The sequence below is a fragment of the Rhinocladiella mackenziei genome, assembly GCF_000835555.1.
Source record: "Rhinocladiella mackenziei CBS 650.93 unplaced genomic scaffold supercont1.10, whole genome shotgun sequence".
In the NCBI taxonomy this organism is placed as follows: Eukaryota; Fungi; Ascomycota; class Eurotiomycetes; order Chaetothyriales; family Herpotrichiellaceae; genus Rhinocladiella; species Rhinocladiella mackenziei.
Genome location: NW_013550595.1, coordinates 861179 through 879134, shown reverse-complemented (window position 1 = coordinate 879134; position 17956 = coordinate 861179). Strand labels below are relative to the sequence as shown.

The following is a 17956-nucleotide window of genomic DNA, read 5'->3' as shown; positions in this document are numbered from 1 at the left end:
CGCTCTCGCAAGTTCCTCCAGGAAAGAAGATGAGTTCTCCCTTGAAACAAGGCTTCTTAATGCAAAAGAATTCCTCGTTGAGCAACATCCAGCAGCTGTGAAAGCTGGACGAAGTTCCCACGAAAGGCAACATTGTGGGGCAGTGGTGGAATGATGGAAATGATTCCGATGAAGGAAAGAAGCTTTGAAACTTAGGGGAAAATCGGCAATTTTTTTCGGGTGAGAAGATGCGATATCACGTTTATTGTCACGTGCCACCTCCGTTTCGGGGCATTGATCTTCCGATCCGAGCACCGGCCTTGTCAGTCTTTGACTTGTCCCTCTTGCATGTGTCGAGACGCCCAGGCCAGACCAGATCGTTATTGTCATGGTAGAGCTATGTTGAGAAGAAAAGCTTCCTCCTTTCTCTTCAAGCGTGGGTACACCCTACCATTCTTGAAGCCCTAAATCTCAGCTTGGATTCTCAGGTCTAGTCCGCTTCGTGCCACGGTTCGACTCGTCCAAAGTTTTGATCGGACAGCCTCAAGATGACAATCTTGATGTCGGGATTGCTCTGCGTAAAGGTCAAGACATCCCCGTCAATATATTCTCCGGGTCCTCCGTTCTATTACCAGGCCAGGATACCGGAGCCAGCACCATTATCGATCGAGTCTTGTCTCCTCTGGCCGTAACCGAAGTTGGCACTATTCGATGCATTGGATTAAACGTATGGCAGCCTGCTACACTTGACCATCATATAGACGTCTTGGCTGACTGGAGAGCAGTATAAACAACACGCCGCTGAGGTCGGCATGTCTCTGCCAACCGTCCCCACTATCTTCATGTTTGTATCATTCGGCTTCATTCCGACAATCAATCTCTGATCTGCGGAAGGAAACCAAATACATCCTTGGGCGACCCCTGGCCCGCACCAACAATGCTACCGAAACTTACACAGCAGGAAGACTGCGGTGATTATGAATCCGAACTGACGGTTGTCATTGGTAAGACGGCGAAGAACGTCACCGAAGCGAACGCCATGGACTACGTCCTAGGCTATACCGCGTGCAATGACATTTCGAGTAGGACCAGTCAGTTCGCGCAGAGCCAATGGAGTTTCTCCAAGGGGTTCGACGGAGCCTGTCCCATCGGTCCGACCCTGGTTTCTCCCGCCCTGATTCCCGACCCATCGAAACTGCACGTCCGTGGTCTGAAGAATGGCCAGGTACTTCAGGATTGTGGTACAGACGATTTGATCTTTTCAGTTCCGAAACTGATCAGTTTCCTCTCCCAAAGTACGACACTGCCGGCGGGGACGGTGATCATCACCGGCACACCCGCCGGCGTAGGCATTGTGCGGAAACCCAAAGTCACGATTCAAGCGGGTGACGAGTTCGCCGTGGAGATTCTGCCCTACATTGGCACTTTGGTCAATACTTTTGAGAATGAGAAATGATATGTTGACCCAAATTAGAAAGATTTGGCGTGGCAATAGATTTTGGGCCTCTTTGCCAGCTGAAAACGACTTATACACGCCAAAACTTGGGTATATAGACAGAATCATGAGGACGGAAAAAAAAAAAAAAAAAATACATAGAGCAAAAAGGGTCGTGAAGCGATTAAACAGACCATTTACTCTCCCTTTACCACTTCCTCGATCGTCTCCAGTTTCAATTCCCCTTTCCTCCCCCAACCCCCTTGTCCACTCTGCACACTTGGCCGAAACTTCTCATACATCCCAAATGCCTTCTTACCCAGCTCATCCTCTCTCCCGCTCCACTTTTCAATCGCCGCCTCCATTGTGTTCTTCAGGCGCGCATAATTCTCCTCGTCTCCGAACTTCGCCTTCAAGGCGCCCTCGTTCCCTGGCTTTCGCTTTCCCAGTGCCAGCACTACACCGTCCTCCTTGGGCAGCAGGATCTTGAAGCCCATGACGGTTACTTCCCGCTCGGACTTCACTTGGTCCTGACGCCTCCGCTCGGCTTTCTCCTCTTTGGTGGTCGAGGAGGGTTCGATCGTGCCGATCGCACGACCCTTAGAGATGGCGCAGAACGTTGCGATGGCAGAACCGACAGCGATACTCGTCGGCCATGAGAGGTCCGGATGCAGTTTCTGGGCGACGCACGCAGACCAGAGTTGGAGGACAGGAGAGCGGTTGATGAGGATCGGCTTGGGCTTTGCGGATGCAGAGGCAGATGGAGAGACTACTTTGCTTGTCGTCTTGTCTGGTTTGGTGAGTCGGCTTTGTCTTTGTTTCTTCACTGGTGGTGATGGTTGAGGCTGTGCTTGGGCTTCTAGCAGTTTGCGTTTGCGTTTGCGAATGCGAGGCTGGGGGTCTTTCTTTATCTCTGTTATTGTGGTTGGCCGCAGAGTGTCGGTGGCTTTGAGTCTCGAGGTATCCAGCTTCTTGTTCATGGATTTTGGACCTGATGCGCCCTTTGGTTCCGGGTTCGTTTTCGAATCCACATTCTCAAAATCCTCCAAGTGAGACTGTTTTGCTTTGCTTCTTGTGGAGACGACCATTGTGGCGGTGGTTGTGGGAAATGCATCGACGAGGTCCGTGCCCTGGTTAAATGGCGACTCAATAAGTGATTTTCACTAGTTGAACCCTTTGACTTCTTCTTTCATGAGGGTTGAAATAAAGGTACGATGCTGCCTGCAAACACGTCGCAGGGCGGAATTGATACAATTTCGTCCATCAGGAAGGGAGCGCTTAGCATGACGTCAGATTAGTCTTCCCTGGGGTTTTCCTTTGGCCACACTCATAGTCACACCATGCTTCCTCCACGAACGTAAGCCAGCTTGGCTAAGATGTAGAGTACCAACGAGTAAGTTAAAAGAATAGTAGCCCAGTTCCTTAATACCTCAACTCCCAAGGGCTACCATTATCCTTACGCTGTCAAAGATCCAGCTTAATCCCTTGTAAAAGCAGAAAGAAACAATCCAACAGATATGAGAAAATGCCTAACAAGGCCGAGTCTTAACTTTACCCTCCTCAAAATACCTGCATTTTCCATCGGCGTCTTTGGTACCAGTCTTCAGGATTGCTTCGCCGAAGTCGGGAGAATTGTTGTTGATGCTACATGAGATACAAGTTAGCAGAAGTCTAGAGGAGAGATAAAGAACAGTCAAAGGACTTACCAAGGTGCGCTCGGGCACTGTCTGCATTTCATTCCCAGAGGCTTCAATCGGTTGTTATACAAGGCTCCCAGGTTGGATGTGCCCGGGTAGGTAAGTTTGCCGTTCGTCATCTCTCCCGTGCATTGGGCGCCGTAGTAGAATTTGCACTGCCAGCCATTGGGAGGCTAATCCAGAATCGAAGGTCAGCGCCAGGAACTTACATTAGAACAAAGGCCACGAAGTCAGAATAGGAGAGATGGTTGAACTTACGCCGACAGACGTGCCAGCATCCCAAGGGAAGTCCATACAAGCCATATCTTTGAGCGCTATCCAGTCACATTTACCTTGCCAGTTTGTCTGATCGCAGACATACACGCCAGCAGGAGGAGTGCGTTTTTGTATTTCCACCTCTTCTGCTGGGTTGGCAAAATCTGGGTAATCTGGGGGGAGTACCGGGGTGTCCTCAGCGGTAGGAAGGCTGCCCATGTCCTCTTCCTGGGCAGCGACAATGCCGGCGAATACCGCCTGGACAATAGGTGAGAGAATGAATGAGAACGCGTGCATTCTTCAATGTGGAGAATTCAATTGAGGGTCGACACAGATCGTTTCGTGTGTGGATAAATTGATCCAAGGGGAAAGAATATGTGAAGGTCGATCGATAGATTTGGAGAGATCATTTTATGACGAGAACACCATCTTTATAGTTGCAAATAGACAAAGACATTTCCGCTATGGACACCCGAAAAGAGGATATCGTGGCTTGACGATGGTTGGTTGCGGAGTCCTGTTGTCCTTTGTCTCATGTCCCGTTGACGAAGAGGACATGTCTCAGCGATGCGGTCTGAGACTCTACGAGCAGGAGAGTCGACCTGAGCTTGCTGAGAAGGAGGAACGTCGTCAAGAACAAGAATTCTTATACTATTTGGCCGGAGTTGTCCTCGCACAGATGAACTCTTTCGTCAGCTTGATTCTGGTGTACGTAGACGTGGAAGGAGTAGTCCCATATGATACGCTGATATAACAAAGGAAGTCAGGAATATGATCACCTCCATTCCGCTCAAAGATATTCATGCACACCAATTAGAGACAAGGCATGGTTCTCCGCTCTGTTTCAAATTCATGAAAATCCAAGAATGGCGACAGCTCAGAGTTGAGAATAAATGGACAAAATGAAAGTTGACCGGAAACCCTCTTTTAACGGGCACCATGGGCAAGATTTTTCGGATTGATCGGTACGAATCAGATGTAATGAGCCATGAGTGACCATACGAGGTTTCCTTGTAGTTTCATCAACCCTTGCCATATTTGGCGTGTGAAGGTTCGATACTCATTCAACATGCGAGCAAAGCTCTCCTTGATGATAATATTCAGGACAGGTGTCCACAGAGATAAGAAACCGAATCATCTGGATTGTATTCTCGCATTGGCTGTTATATTTTCTTATTGACCTGTGATGCAAAACAAGGCTGAGAGGATTATTGGCGCATCCGTTACGGCACAATCTTACACTGGCTGTGTTAAGCATCAATATTCCGCTATCCTACTGATTTGGCCACGTAAATCCTCAACAACCTATTCATATTTGTAGGGGACGGTTGGAATTACCGGCTCTTGCACTTTTCGGCCAACATCATGACAATATTATAGCTTGCAATCCGGAGCACTCTCGAAAACAATGAGACGTCCTTGTTCGCCTTTGCTCACCCAATCTCACCATGGAAAAGCTCTCACCATTGTCAAAGAAGAGACAACATACTTCCGAGCATGCATTGAGGCGTCGTCTGCCAAACATATGCTCGAAGTCGCTCCGCAAACCTCGTCCTTGCCGGTTTATCTGCTTGCATTCGCCAACCACAACGGAGGATGACCTATGTACAAGATGCCAGAGTATCGAATTCAATGCTGTCTACAGCCTTGTCCCAAAAAGTTGGAGTAGCCGGGCTAATATCACGCCTCGGAGGGTTCCTGGTCAATCCCTCGCAATCCACGGTTGCACAGAAGGAATTCATCCTGGTGCATCCCGTCGACTCACATAGAGGCCGCTGCCAGAGCAAGGCTGAGATCCCCCCTTTGGAAGTCAACCTGGTACATCTGGTATGATGTCAATTTAAATTTGTGATAGATATTGAGAAATCATCTGCTCCTTGTCGCATCATTTACGAGTACATGGCTCCTATGAGATTTGTAAAGAAGGACGAAGAGATAATGCTGCTCTAATAATGGTGAAATGGTGCTGTGCATTACATAAGCGGACTTCGCGTTATCGATGCCAAGACTTTGGAGGGAAGCACGTACCTACGTACTTCTATCATTTGATACTTCGTCATCCTTCGTCGTTAGACTTTCCATTCTATCCCGGCGGTCATTCTGCTCTTCATGGATACCAGGGTCCCTTGAACAACATATACCTATCCACCACACCAGGGAGACCTTCGTCACCAGTGTCCACAAGATGGACGAGACCTCTTCTCATCGGACAACAGGCACGCGACCCAATTTCCTTGTCATTGTGGCTGACGACTTGGGCTTTTCAGACGTCGGGGCCTTTGGAGGAGAAATCAAAACCCCCAACATTGATGGCCTGGCATATGATGGAGTCAGGCTCACCGACTTTCATTCCGCGGCAGCCTGCTCTCCCACACGGTCCATGCTGCTGAGTGGCACAGACAACCGTAAGTACCGTTCTTACCACTGGCATTCTTGCTTGGTAAACGTGTTCTCAACCCTTTTTGCAGATATTGCCGGCCTTGGGACCATGGTTGAGACGATCAAAGAATTCCAGAAAGGTCAACCCGGCTACGAAGGATACCTGAACGATCGCGTGGCGGTACTGCCCGAACTCCTCCGAGACGGCGGTTATCTGACTCTGATGTCTGGGAAATGGCATCTCGGATTGACGCCCGACCGCTATCCGTCTCGGAGGGGTTTTGATCGCTCTTTTGCCTTGCTACCGGTACGAGAAGCTCCAATGTCGGCCAGGAATCCACTGACACACACCTATAGGGTGCTGCCAATCACTACGGCTGGGAGCCGCAATTCGACGAAAAACCCCCGGGAATCCTCGGCCGCAACGGAGCCTTCTACGTAGAGGGTGACACGGTGGTTGCCCTCTCAGATTTAGGATCAAACTTCTATTCCTCCGAATTCTTCGCGACCAAGCTTCTGCAGTATCTTGGGGAGCGAAACGGCAAGCAAAAGCGGCAACCGTTTTTTGCCTATCTTCCCTTTTCTGCCCCGCACTGGCCGTTACAAGCCCCGGAAGAAGATTGTCGGAATTATCGAGGTGTATATGACGACGGTCCAGATGCGTTGAGACAGAAGCGCCTAGCTCGACTGAAGGACCTCGGCATTATTCCCCCGTACACGATCCCTCATGAGGTAATCACTCCTGCTGTCGACCGCCCTCTCACTCGAGAATGGAATACGTTGACCGAGGCGGAAAAGAAATTTTCGTCCAGAACGATGGAGACCTTTGCCGGGATGGTCCAGAATATGGACGCGAATATCGGACGGGTCGTCTCGTACCTTCGGTCGACCAACGAACTCGACAACACCATGATTCTCTTCATGTCGGATAACGGAGCCGAAGGGTTGTTGTTGGAAGCCTACCCTGTGGTGACCGAGAATATCTTCGACTACATTGATCGATACTATGATAATAGTTTAGACAACATAGGTCGGGGCAATAGCTACGTTTGGTATGGCCCTCGTTGGGCTTCCGCATCGACGGCTCCTTCTCGACTCTATAAATCTTTCTCCTCCGAAGGTGGGATTCGAGTGCCGTTTATCATGAGGTACCCACCATTTACCTCATCTCAAGCGGGGAAAATTGATCCTGCATTCTGCACAGTCATGGATATTGCACCGACCTTGCTAGATATGGCCGGAGTCCAACATCCAGGAACCTCCTATAAAGGTCGGTCCGTCGTCCCTATGCGAGGGAAGTCGTGGGTGCCATATTTTTCCTCGTCGGATCACAAGTCCATTCATGACGAAGACTCGGTGACGGGATGGGAGCTCTTTGATCGGCAAGCCCTTCGCAAAGGCAAATGGAAGGCAATCATGATCCCAGAACCGTATGGACCAGGAAAATGGCAACTCTATGATCTGGATGCGGATCCGGGAGAAACCCAGGATTTGGGATCGAGGGAGCCCCACAAGCTGCAAGAACTTCTCCGGCACTGGGATGAGTACGTCAAAGACGTGGGAGTTGTGGGCGCAGCACCGCAGTATGGAGTGCTTCGGATCGATGACTGAGTACTCTAGCTCCGGACGACGACAAACTTCAGCCATGAGCGCTCCAACCCAGCTCATCATCAATATCAGGATGGAAATTTGGCCACGGTCTCGTTCATGTCCAAAAGGTACAAGTTTGCGGGTGGTCAGACAAGATATAGACGAGCAAGAAGTAGCACCCGGCCTTAACGAAATGCGGGTGTGGTGAACAATTTCCCGAATCGAATCAGGAGACTTTTGTGAGGGGTAATTTTTGGACGGTGTGGCTTGGGCAACCCCACGTTCCGTTTTCGGCTTTGGGTCTTGATTCTTGATGGGAAAATTGAGGTGTGAAAAGGTAGGACGATGATTGAATCGACTAAGATTTTGCTGACTGCGGTCTTTCGCATTTTGAGGTTTGCGCCGACCATCGGTCCCCTACTCGAAAAGATTTGTCGTAAGCAGATTGTGGACTGGTCGAGCTGCAAGGTGTACTGCCACATATCCCAACGGCCAGGTATAATAATAGACGATGGAAAGGCGGTCCATGTTCAATGCCTCCTCTGCACCGCAGTTGCCGGATTTCGAAATAATCGGGTCTACGGGAGAATGGCCGAATCTTCCGCTCCCACTTTTCAGGCCAAATGGTTGAGCCGTGATATATGCAAAGTTCTGTTACAAGGCCGGAGGGACAAATAGGGGAACACCAAGCGTGAGATTTTCTTGCGAAAGCTTGTTGCACCCCAATTGGTCTTGAAGTTAGCTGTCACATCACGAATCCGTAATGATTTCAGCACATAACAGCACACAGGGCTGATGGGGTAGCGATATTTCAAAAGCCAGATCCGGCCAATCCATCAAGTTCAACCTCTTGTCCTGTTCCGGCCATGTCGACGGAACTCAGTTGGACAGTTTCCCGTGTGAGCACTCGAGCTTGCGGACGCCACGCCCCACCGTCTCGGGAGGGACCCAACTCAAGCTCGGATCTCGACGCGTACTACCAATACCTTAGTAGCCATCCGGTGCTGAGAGTTGCTAACATGGCGTCAGGGACGGGGTCGCCGATGCATCGCACCATGTCGCTAGATTATGGCGTGGTGTTGGAGGGCGAGGAAGGGGATCCAGGAGAGAAGCGACGACTGCCTCGCGACGACTTCTTCGTACAACGAGGCACCACGTATCACCCATCTCTGGAGGAGCCCCAGCACAACGAACCCTGTGAGGCCGCTGTTGGTCCATTTGGACGGTAACGAGGCGGTGATTGAGGGGAAGGAAGTGTTGCCGGAGTATTAGTCGGATAAAAATCGAAATATCTGTAAGCAGATATTAGGGAGATAGGCGATAGCGAGCTTGGCTCCAGAATTGGGGATTTTGGGTAAGTAGTGGCTTTTTCCGAGCGAGGCAGGCCAACCAAGCGATGCATCATTGGACTGGAGTCGGATACCAAAAACAGCAGACGAATATTCATTAATAATTGAACGTCACGTGCGCCGCAACCTGGCGAGCGAATCGTCGCACCATCTCAAAAAAGTATTTATCCCTCTCCAACACCATCCCGCCTTTTCTTTGCTCTCTTCAATTCTCTCCCGTCACCACTCACCTCCGACCCCGTCTGCCTCCTTCGTTACGTGCGATCACCCCTCCGACTTTCGTCCACCGGCCTCAAACTCCTCCCCACTTCCGCAGTGTCGAAGACTTATCTTCTTAACCCCAATTTTCATCCCAGACCCAGATCCTTGCAGACATGGCGGTGAGATCGGCATTTGATCCCAAGGACATGGTGAGCAGAATCTCTTTGCTCCGGGCATGCGGAAAACGCCACGGTTTGCTGACGGCCATCTCTCACCCAGATCTTCCGACACCTTGGTCCAACTGGATTGAAGGTCTCGGTTTTCTCACTGGGTACAACCAACTAACGTCCCCGACGGTGCGCCATTGATCGACCTGGAACTGACGAGTTGGCGCAAACAGGCGGTTGGCTCACATACGGCGGCACTCAGAAAGGCACCATTGTCAAGGAGTGAGTCATGTTCTCTGCTTGCCAAATTCTTCATGGTTTGCTCATTTTCTCTTCCAGATGCATGCAAGCGGCTTGGGACCATGGCATCAATTTCTTCGACACCGCCGAAGTCAGTTGGATCTCCTGGATCCGCAAATAATTTTCAGAATGCTGATAACACATTCCAGACATACGCCGACGGTCAATCCGAAATCGAGATGGGCAACGCTCTCAAGGAACTTGACTGGCCACGAGACGAATACGTTCTCTCCACCAAGATTTTCTTTGGCACCGGTCGAAAAGAACCCAACACCCGCGGTCTCTCTCGAAAGCACGTCGTTGAAGGCCTCAAGAGTTCCTTGGAACGTCTCCAACAACCGTATGTCGACATTGTTTTCGCTCATCGACCCGACTATGCCACTCCAATGAAGGAAATCGTCGAGGGTTTCACCCAAGTCATTCGCAACCTCAATTTGGCATACTATTGGGGCACTTCCGAATGGTCTGCCGCCCAGATCACCGAGGCAACTCTCATCGCTGAGAAGTACCATCTGATCGCCCCCATTGCCGAACAACCGCAATACAACGCTTTCCACCGTCAACGCTTCGAAGTCGAATACGCTCCCTTGTACCAAGAATACAAATACGGCACCACTATCTGGTCACCTTTGGCATCCGGCATCTTGACAGGCAAATACAACAACGGCATTCCCGAAGGATCACGCTTCAGCAACCACAAAGACTTCTTCAACACCGCTATCGCGATCCTGCAGCAGCCTGAAGGGAAAGCCAAGATCGAGAAGGTGAAGGAATTGACCAAGATTGCCGAACGCCTCGGAGGCAATGTCTCACAACTCGCACTGGCGTGGTGTGCCAAAAACGAAAACGTCAGCACGGTCATCCTGGGCGCCACCAAGGTCGAACAGATCATCGATAACTGTAAAGCTCTCAAGTTGATCGACAAATTGGACGACAAGACCATGCAAGAAATCGAGAAGATTCTCGACAACAAGCCTGCAATGCCAGCGACCTTTGGGAGATCGAGGTAGGCGGGCATTCTCATTGACCCGTATCTTTCACTCTTTGCTGGCAGGTATCGTCCGTCAGTGACGTGCCGAGAAGGCCATAATCTAGCCAGTCCAGTCAGTACAGGAGCTGATCGCACGTACATAGACGCGAGTGGCGCCAGAGGTCAGCCAAGCTGTAGCTAAGACAGGATGGGACAAAGAGAGGTAGAATCAGACAGGGAGATATTGAAAAGACTCATGAATATTTGTCCGATGGAGATTGGCCACCTCCACCTTTTCACGACCATCCTGTAGGTCGACACCGCGTCTCACTGCCCATTGTTTGTCTTTATTCCCAGTCTTCTTTCGCATCTCGTGTTTTTCCCTTTTCCTCCTTCTCACATCAGGCTTACATGCTCTGCCTGTTTGAACTATAGACTGTGACGCAATCTCGTTGGTCATGCCAGAAGATTTCTTCATCAAACAGAACTAATTGTCAGTGGTCGTCTTTCCTGGGAACTGGCCGACGTATGGGTAACAGGCTAGGACCAGATTTAGGTATTCGCATATCGACGGGTGGAAGGCTGACGACTCGTTCCCCTTCGTTCACTCGGCAGCAAGGACGGTGGATGTGATATGTGGTGGCGCCAATGCTTGTAAAGGCCCTCGGAGGCATTATACGCTACGTACATGCTTCGAACCTATATACTCTGATGGTCTCTTGGACCGCTTCGAAATAGGACAAGTCCGTAGTAAAATCATGTGGATGGATGACAGATGGATGTCACGCGTCACGTACTTGTTACGCCGTTGTAGCGGCGAGGAGATGATGTATGAGCTAACTAGAACCATCTGCTGGAGGTGGCCGCTTTTACTTATATGCTCCGTAAACGAATGGAGGCTAGCGTATGACAGAGTCCTTGGCAGAAATCCACATTGGCCTGGTTGGGACTAGCCCACGAGAACGCTTCGACTACTTCTTCGACCCCTATACCCCACGCGACCCTCTCAGGAACCATGTACGGATAGACAACAACAACAGCACCCACTATTTCAGTCAACCTGTGCCGTTGTAGCGTTCCCTACTTCCTCTTCTTCCTTCTCCTGTTCCACATGTGACAATGGACCTGTGAAATATCCCAAGGCGCTAGTAACTGAGAATAACATGCCCTCACTTAGTTAGCTACCAATACAATTCCACTCGTTGTTCTACAGACCTAATCCAAGGCGGTGGACCTGCCGCATGTGCAGGGGCCTGCTACAGGGGAAAGAAGCGGCGAGTTCAAAGATGCAAGGTCTTGTGATGCGTCCAGGGACATTTGCCGACGACAGATTATGTCAGTATTCGACCCTACTCGAAAAGACCACGGGGCCATGCCTCATTCCTGGTACGACGAACACATGTTCTGTCGTTGTCAGCACCACTCCGAGTCTCGTATATCGTACAGCTCAACTCTTGCATTTTGATCATGGGAGAGATCGGGAGAACGGTCAATTCCAACTGGGTCAGCCTTCAGTCCTGGACCACGGCAATGCAGCAATAACGGGTTTGACGTTGGACGACTACTGAGACGACGAGACTCGTCCGTGTCAACGAGGCGAGATGGGATGAACCGGCGTCCGAGTACCCCGTTGACCCGTTGCCCTAGCTACTTTGGTTAGCACGCCGGATCTAGGAGAATAGAGGCGCCGTAAGGGATCCGGGACAAGTCACCTTACAGTAGTTTGATTCCACTCAATCGTAATTTTTCTCACGCATTGAGAACTGATTGTCCAACGTTCATCCTCCACAAAATTCAATAATAATAAGCCTACGGTATCGGTAAGTGGGACGAAATCCTCCATCGAGAAAATATGTGATCAAATTAAAATGGGTGGCAAAATCGAACGAGAACGTTTGAGAAACGCCTATCGAGATTATATCAAAACTACAGTCCCGGAGTTTCACATGGCTCCTGATAAGGCTCTCGAAGATGGAGCAACGTGCTTTCTCAGCCATGGCAGTGGAGCCTCCCACTTTCCCCCTGGAAAGAAGCGTACCTGCATGGATCTCACACGCCGTCCCACAGTTGGGGAACAAAGAAAAGACCTCATGAAGCTGCAGTGCACGTATTTAATCGACAGCCTGCGGAAACAACGCCAACCGTGTCCTGGACATGAATGTGTTTACATTCGAATTCACTTTTGAATGCCGGCATTGACTAACACGCAGAGGGGCACTCGTAGATTTAGATGATACTTATGATTCGGAACAGAAGCAGTCTCACGATTCATTGGAAGATCTGGTATATCATCCCAGTGGCACATCACCGGCCGAGACCAGTTCAGACCTGTCAAAAGAGGAATGGTGGCCCGACGACGCAGTTGATACCATCTCATAAGAAAAAGGAAAACTCGACGATATCTGTTGCAAGTTCGCCAAGGGGCGAAGCGGAAAAAGTCATTCACGAGGACGTAACACCAAAAATAGAGAAGGATCCTCCCAAAACTTTAGGGTTCAGGAAATCGCTTCTGCCCCCTACCGCGATGCCCCAGATACCATAAGGTATATGAACAATGGCAATTTAACTTTCTACAACACGAAGCTGACACGCTAGAAGCTGTCTAAGTCGATGCAGTCCAGCAGTTTGAGCAACACCCAGTGTTCCGAATAGGCGGTCCAAATGGGATGGACCGCCTGGACCGCCTGCTTAATTTTGGACTGGCTGGAGCATTACGTTTACCCATCCAGGGCACCTAGACTCAATGGAGCTAGGCCGGACAACCCTCTTGCCTTACCTATGATCGAACACTAGTAAGGTCCCTCAATTCTATCGTGGTATTTCATCGGATCCGGTCTGTAGACCACCCCAGACAAGCCCTTACTGATCACACTCGAGATGGTTCGCAACGGAGCGTTAACGAACGAGCCTCGATGTCGACATGGTCCACGGATGGGATCCGATGGGTCGTGGTATTCCATCGGATCCAGTCTGTGGACCACCCAGACAAGCCCTACTGATCAAACTCAAGTATGGAGCGTTAACGACGAGCCTCGATATCGACATGACCCATGAATCCGACCCCACGTTATACCACCGCCATCGGATCCAATCCGTGGACTATGTGGCCAGGTAGGGCCGAGAACAGTGTATAGCGCTGGCCTCGATAATCTAGATGGTCCTTGGATCGGATCCCATGATATACTGTTGAACAGTATATGGCAACATGTTAGCTGTGATACTGGAATACTCAGCTGGACAAAGGATCTCGCCTATGAGCTGAACGCGGAGACGTCGAAAGGCTGTGCCAAACGGCTCGAACTTTCTCTCAACTCCGGCTTCGCGAAGCACGCTAGATTCTTCCAAGAGTGTATTGATCTTGACGTCGTCATTAGGAACAACGAAGGAAAAAAGGCCGCAACGGTCCTGATTGCGCTGGTCGGCAGGAGGTTGGCATACGCGGTGAATCGTTGCCTTGTAATAGCCGCCAGTCCACCATTCCATCATTTCACCAGCGTTGACGACTATCGCGCCAGGAACGTATGGAACCCATTGCCACTTTCCCGTGAAATGGTCCATTAGCTGTAGGGAAGCCATCGGCTGACTAAACAACATGGTTATTGAACCAAAGTCACAGTGGCCTTTAAGCCAAACTCCACCAGTTTTTTCCATGTCTTCGGCCTTATGACTGTGAAAGTACATCATGTACCGGAACCAGGAATCATCATGAACCTCATACTTATGGAGATAGACGAAGAAATCCTCCGGTAGGTCAAGCGAGATGGCAAAGAGTGTCAATAGCCGAAACAAGATCACTTTGTGGACATGTTCGTTTAATTCCTGAATCTCGTCTTTGAAAGGGGTGAAGGTCGAAGGATGTTCTCGCAGAGTGAGATCCCGATTCCAGTTGTACTGCTCAATCTGATCCTTAACGCCCTGATCGATTTGCCAGTAGTTGCGGAGTTTGAAGCCTTGGTAGCTGCCTTCCTGTTTCATCTTCCCTTCGAGGCGCTGCTTTTCCTCTAAGGGTGTTTTTGTGAGCACATGGTAGCCAATATCCACTTGCCGGTCGATCTGCTCAATGGAAATGCCGTGGTTAACCACAACGAAGGAACCTTGGGTTCTCATGGCGTGTTTCAGCTCCTCAGCGAGCTTCTTGCGGGCGTCTGGCCCATTCTCATAGGTTGATAGGTCTAGTGTGACCAGTTTCGCATATTCGAGAGGTTCGGACGTAGGCTTGACCGGTACAAAGTGCTCCAATTCAGGCTTGGTCACTGTGGATGGCATCTTGCTGATAAGATCAGAGATCTCTGGAATTTGGATGACTCAACGAGTCCAAGGACTCCAGATTCTTTTTCTTGGACGATGTGTTCACAGAGGGTGAAGGCCGGTGTTGCGTATGAGCATGGTCTTTTATCGACACGATGCGATTTGCGATTCTCTGAATCTATGGGGCGCTGGTGGAGTAATTTGCGTCTTCGGAGCGGGGAGAGCACCAAAACGTGCGAGGGATCGCGACCACGGCGCGAAACCCACTCTCAAATTCGGGCACACACAACAACCGATCGCTCTCCGGTCTCGCAATTGAGGTAATTCGGCTTCTGCACCATCCCATGAGAGTAGCTAGGGCGAGCGGCCTTCTCTTTGTCCGTGAACTGAAAAGCTCGAGGGTTTTTGGTAGCCTGTTCGTCCGAAATCGTTCCTCAGGATTCGCTAAGTCTGTCGAGAAAGCATCGCATGGACCGGGTTCACTTGGAAGATCAGGCTGTGGAGTCTTCGAACCAAAGGCGAAACTCGCACAACTGCCAATCTAGAGAACGGGATCATGGGAAAATACAGCGACATTATATCGCCGACGCACATCTCTGTTTCACTGCCTCCGAATAACGGGGTAACATGCATGTCTTCTGCAATAATTTTACATGTTCTCGGTAAGAGGGTACAGCAGCTTCTTTTAATGAACGGCAGTTGTTTCCGAGAGTATGAAACATAGTCGCCAGTCATACAAAAGAAAACCCTCGTGGGTTGTTTTCACTTTCCAAGTCCCCATACACGACGAATAGTATCTATGAGTTGCGGAGTGTCTTTGGCTCTCTCATAATTCGCTAGAGACAGGAATTTGGCATCTAGTTCGTCACTGGAATTCTTTTAGTTCTCTTACATGAAAATAGAGCTCCTAAAGACGTCGTTACCGTGTGAGTAGTTGCTCGGGATCATGTTTCCACTGTCTCCGTGCATACATCGCCAAATATTTTCTTTACAATCGTCTTATCCGGGACCATGACGACTTGCTTTTCAAATGCCCTGTAGGCTCTAGATTGGAGAGATCCTTCCGTGAAATCGGTATCATTGCTTGGTTGATTTTTGCTGTCAGTACGAGCACGAAACCATTGGAAGGCTTGGCTTGATGCAGAGCCTTTGCTTCCTTGCTGAGGCTCAAAATACCGATGGCTGTTTTATATGTCCGCGTAGTCACTGATTCAATGTCATCGACTGCGACGTTATGTTCCTTCACTAGCTTTATCGATACATCTACCGAAGGATACGAATGCCGGCGCGAGGCATGTCATTTAAAGCGAGATCCGAGGACAGACCATCTCGCCGCCGGATCTCGATCAATTGCTTGTGGGTTGGTGCTTTCTGATACGAGTGTCGCTCTCATCCACATCTGCCTTCGGGGATGTTATATGGACCAAGCAACAATCCTCAAGCTAGATAGGCGGAGATTATGCCATCAAAGCATTCTTTTCCCGTATCGACTTTCTTGCAATGCGTTGTATCAAGCAAAAAGTGCCAAAGTCCTGCACCCTGGGTGCCTGCAGTTCCGACGGCAGAAACTAATGTGGCTGCGTCATGCTTTAGGAGTAGCTGGCTGTGGCAGCAGCGCCTATCACACCGGCTGTAGCGGTTGTATGAAATATCTGCGACGGATGTTGGTGGACGTTAACAGACGTGGGTAAAATATTTGGCATCGAATTATGGCTTTCCTATTGCCTTACCTGATGCATCATGCTCCTGTTGTGGAGGTCGTCTAGTCCTACCACATGCGAACATGCACCATTTACCAGAGCGGCGAAAGCAGAAGTGGTCATCATTTCTTGGAAGTCCACAAGCTGACATGGTCCGTTCGGAGGACCATGGCTTTGATGGCACATGTTCCCCGCCAGCAGCCGAGCCAGTCAATAAAATTTCCTCCGTCCGCTCTACAAGCTTCGCTGGCGACTCGTCGTAGGTTAGTCTTGGTTTATAGGTTCGAGAGCGAGCCTGACCCATTAATCATGTCGCTTTGAGGTACAGCTCCCCACGGGCGAAATCGGAGCTACAGCGTACCAGCCGACGGCAAGCTGGAGTTCGCCCACTGGTGCATGAAAAGTTGAGGTAAGGTTTGTTCCCCTAACGATCTATCGAACCCAGTTAGAGCACCTACAATTGAGCCTTGGGCCCACTTACTGTGCTCACATCTCACGTATTACACACTGTACCCCATAGAGTGGGAAGGTTTGCCAGACAAACCCCGGGACGGGTTGTAGAACACGGACACAAATTTCACGGTTTATAACCCAGTTATCCTGCAGTGTCCCCATGGCTGTGGTCCAAAGGGCTATCGTCTAACCACTATTCACCCAACCATGGCCTCAGCCAACACCGTTACCGAGAATGGCTCTGCCAAGAAGCCGTGGCGGTCAGCCGCAGCAATACTCCGCGAAATGCTGAGTGACCCAGAAAAGATAGTAGTCTGTCCAGGTGTCTATGATGGCTATACGGCTCGCATTGCACTCGACATCGGATTCGATGCGCTCTACATGACTGGAGCTGGGACTGCAGCCTGCCGTCTAGGAGCAGCTGACCTTGGTATCATCAACATGACAGAAATGGCTGCGAATGCAAGCATGATTGCGGGTCTGGACTCCAGAGTCCCTGTGATCGCCGACGCTGATACTGGATTCGGCTCGTCACTGTCGGTGGCTCGGACGGTCAAAACTTACATTGAAGGAAATGTTGCAGCACTCCACATCGAAGATCAGGCGTTTATGAAGCGGTGCGGCCACCTCCGCAACAAAGAGTTAGTATCATTAGATACCTACTTAACTCGAATTCGTGCGACGAGCATGGCCCGAGAAGCATCTGGTCGGGACATTGTCATTATTGCACGAACCGATTCTCTGCAGTCTCTTGGTTTTGATGAGGCTATCCGGAGACTGAAGGGAGCTCACGAAGCAGGAGCTGACGTAGCATTCTTCGAAGGCCTTTTGTCAAAGGAACAAGCTAGAGATGCAGTTAAAGCGCTGGCGCCAATACCGTGCCTTCTTAATATTGTCCATGGCGGAGTGACGCCTGCAGTCACCGCGCAGGAAGCAAAAGAAATGGGGTTCAAAATTGTCATCTGGCCCATCCTGTCATTATCGGAGGTATACAATTCGACACGTCGCGCAATGAAGGAGCTGCGTGACATGGGTTATGTAATGGAGAGGGAAGACAAAGCTGGTGGTATCTACGATGTGTTCGGCGTCCGTGGGATCAATGAGTGCGCAGAGTTCGATGCTGCTGCCGGAGGAGCTACTCTCCAGGGCGGGTTTTGAAGCTACTTGAATTCGACCGCATCATTTCAGTTTAGACAGCCTATCTGAAGGCCAGATAGAATGACTGCATAGGGC

At 50.2% G+C, this 17956-nt stretch overlaps 8 protein-coding genes across 8 annotated transcripts; 5 read left to right on the top strand and 3 right to left on the bottom strand.

The window, feature by feature from the left end:
- Positions 1 to 378: 378 nt before the first annotated feature.
- On the top strand, positions 379 to 1435 carry Z518_10991 (uncharacterized protein; the record flags this gene model as incomplete). The annotated part of the gene is made up of 4 exons (XM_013411500.1): positions 379 to 415; positions 468 to 706; positions 765 to 823; positions 874 to 1435. The coding sequence occupies 4 exons, from the start codon at positions 379 to 381 to the stop codon at positions 1433 to 1435; spliced, it is 897 nt and encodes a 298-aa protein (XP_013266954.1).
- A 176-nt stretch (positions 1436 to 1611) lies between these two features.
- Z518_10990 (uncharacterized protein) lies at positions 1612 to 2502 on the bottom strand (the record flags this gene model as incomplete). Its single annotated transcript, XM_013411499.1, has 1 exon — positions 1612 to 2502. One exon carries the CDS (start codon positions 2500 to 2502, stop codon positions 1612 to 1614), a length of 891 nt encoding a protein of 296 aa, XP_013266953.1.
- A 441-nt stretch (positions 2503 to 2943) lies between these two features.
- Positions 2944 to 3663, bottom strand: Z518_10989 (uncharacterized protein; the record flags this gene model as incomplete). Its single annotated transcript, XM_013411498.1, has 3 exons — positions 2944 to 3058; positions 3121 to 3284; positions 3370 to 3663. The coding sequence occupies 3 exons, from the start codon at positions 3661 to 3663 to the stop codon at positions 2944 to 2946; spliced, it is 573 nt and encodes a 190-aa protein (XP_013266952.1).
- Positions 3664 to 5551: 1888 nt separating this feature from the next.
- On the top strand, positions 5552 to 7356 carry Z518_10988 (uncharacterized protein; the record flags this gene model as incomplete). The annotated part of the gene is made up of 3 exons (XM_013411497.1): positions 5552 to 5771; positions 5835 to 6052; positions 6103 to 7356. The coding sequence occupies 3 exons, from the start codon at positions 5552 to 5554 to the stop codon at positions 7354 to 7356; spliced, it is 1692 nt and encodes a 563-aa protein (XP_013266951.1).
- Positions 7357 to 8354: 998 nt separating this feature from the next.
- Positions 8355 to 8564, top strand: Z518_10987 (uncharacterized protein; the record flags this gene model as incomplete). Its single annotated transcript, XM_013411496.1, has 1 exon — positions 8355 to 8564. One exon carries the CDS (start codon positions 8355 to 8357, stop codon positions 8562 to 8564), a length of 210 nt encoding a protein of 69 aa, XP_013266950.1.
- Positions 8565 to 9058: 494 nt separating this feature from the next.
- On the top strand, positions 9059 to 10362 carry Z518_10986 (uncharacterized protein; the record flags this gene model as incomplete). The annotated part of the gene is made up of 5 exons (XM_013411495.1): positions 9059 to 9094; positions 9165 to 9216; positions 9286 to 9334; positions 9392 to 9443; positions 9502 to 10362. The coding sequence occupies 5 exons, from the start codon at positions 9059 to 9061 to the stop codon at positions 10360 to 10362; spliced, it is 1050 nt and encodes a 349-aa protein (XP_013266949.1).
- Positions 10363 to 13472: 3110 nt separating this feature from the next.
- Z518_10985 (uncharacterized protein) lies at positions 13473 to 14588 on the bottom strand (the record flags this gene model as incomplete). The annotated part of the gene is made up of 1 exon (XM_013411494.1): positions 13473 to 14588. The coding sequence occupies one exon, from the start codon at positions 14586 to 14588 to the stop codon at positions 13473 to 13475; it is 1116 nt and encodes a 371-aa protein (XP_013266948.1).
- Positions 14589 to 16930: 2342 nt separating this feature from the next.
- Z518_10984 (uncharacterized protein) lies at positions 16931 to 17881 on the top strand (the record flags this gene model as incomplete). The annotated part of the gene is made up of 1 exon (XM_013411493.1): positions 16931 to 17881. The coding sequence occupies one exon, from the start codon at positions 16931 to 16933 to the stop codon at positions 17879 to 17881; it is 951 nt and encodes a 316-aa protein (XP_013266947.1).
- Positions 17882 to 17956: the final 75 nt, after the last annotated feature.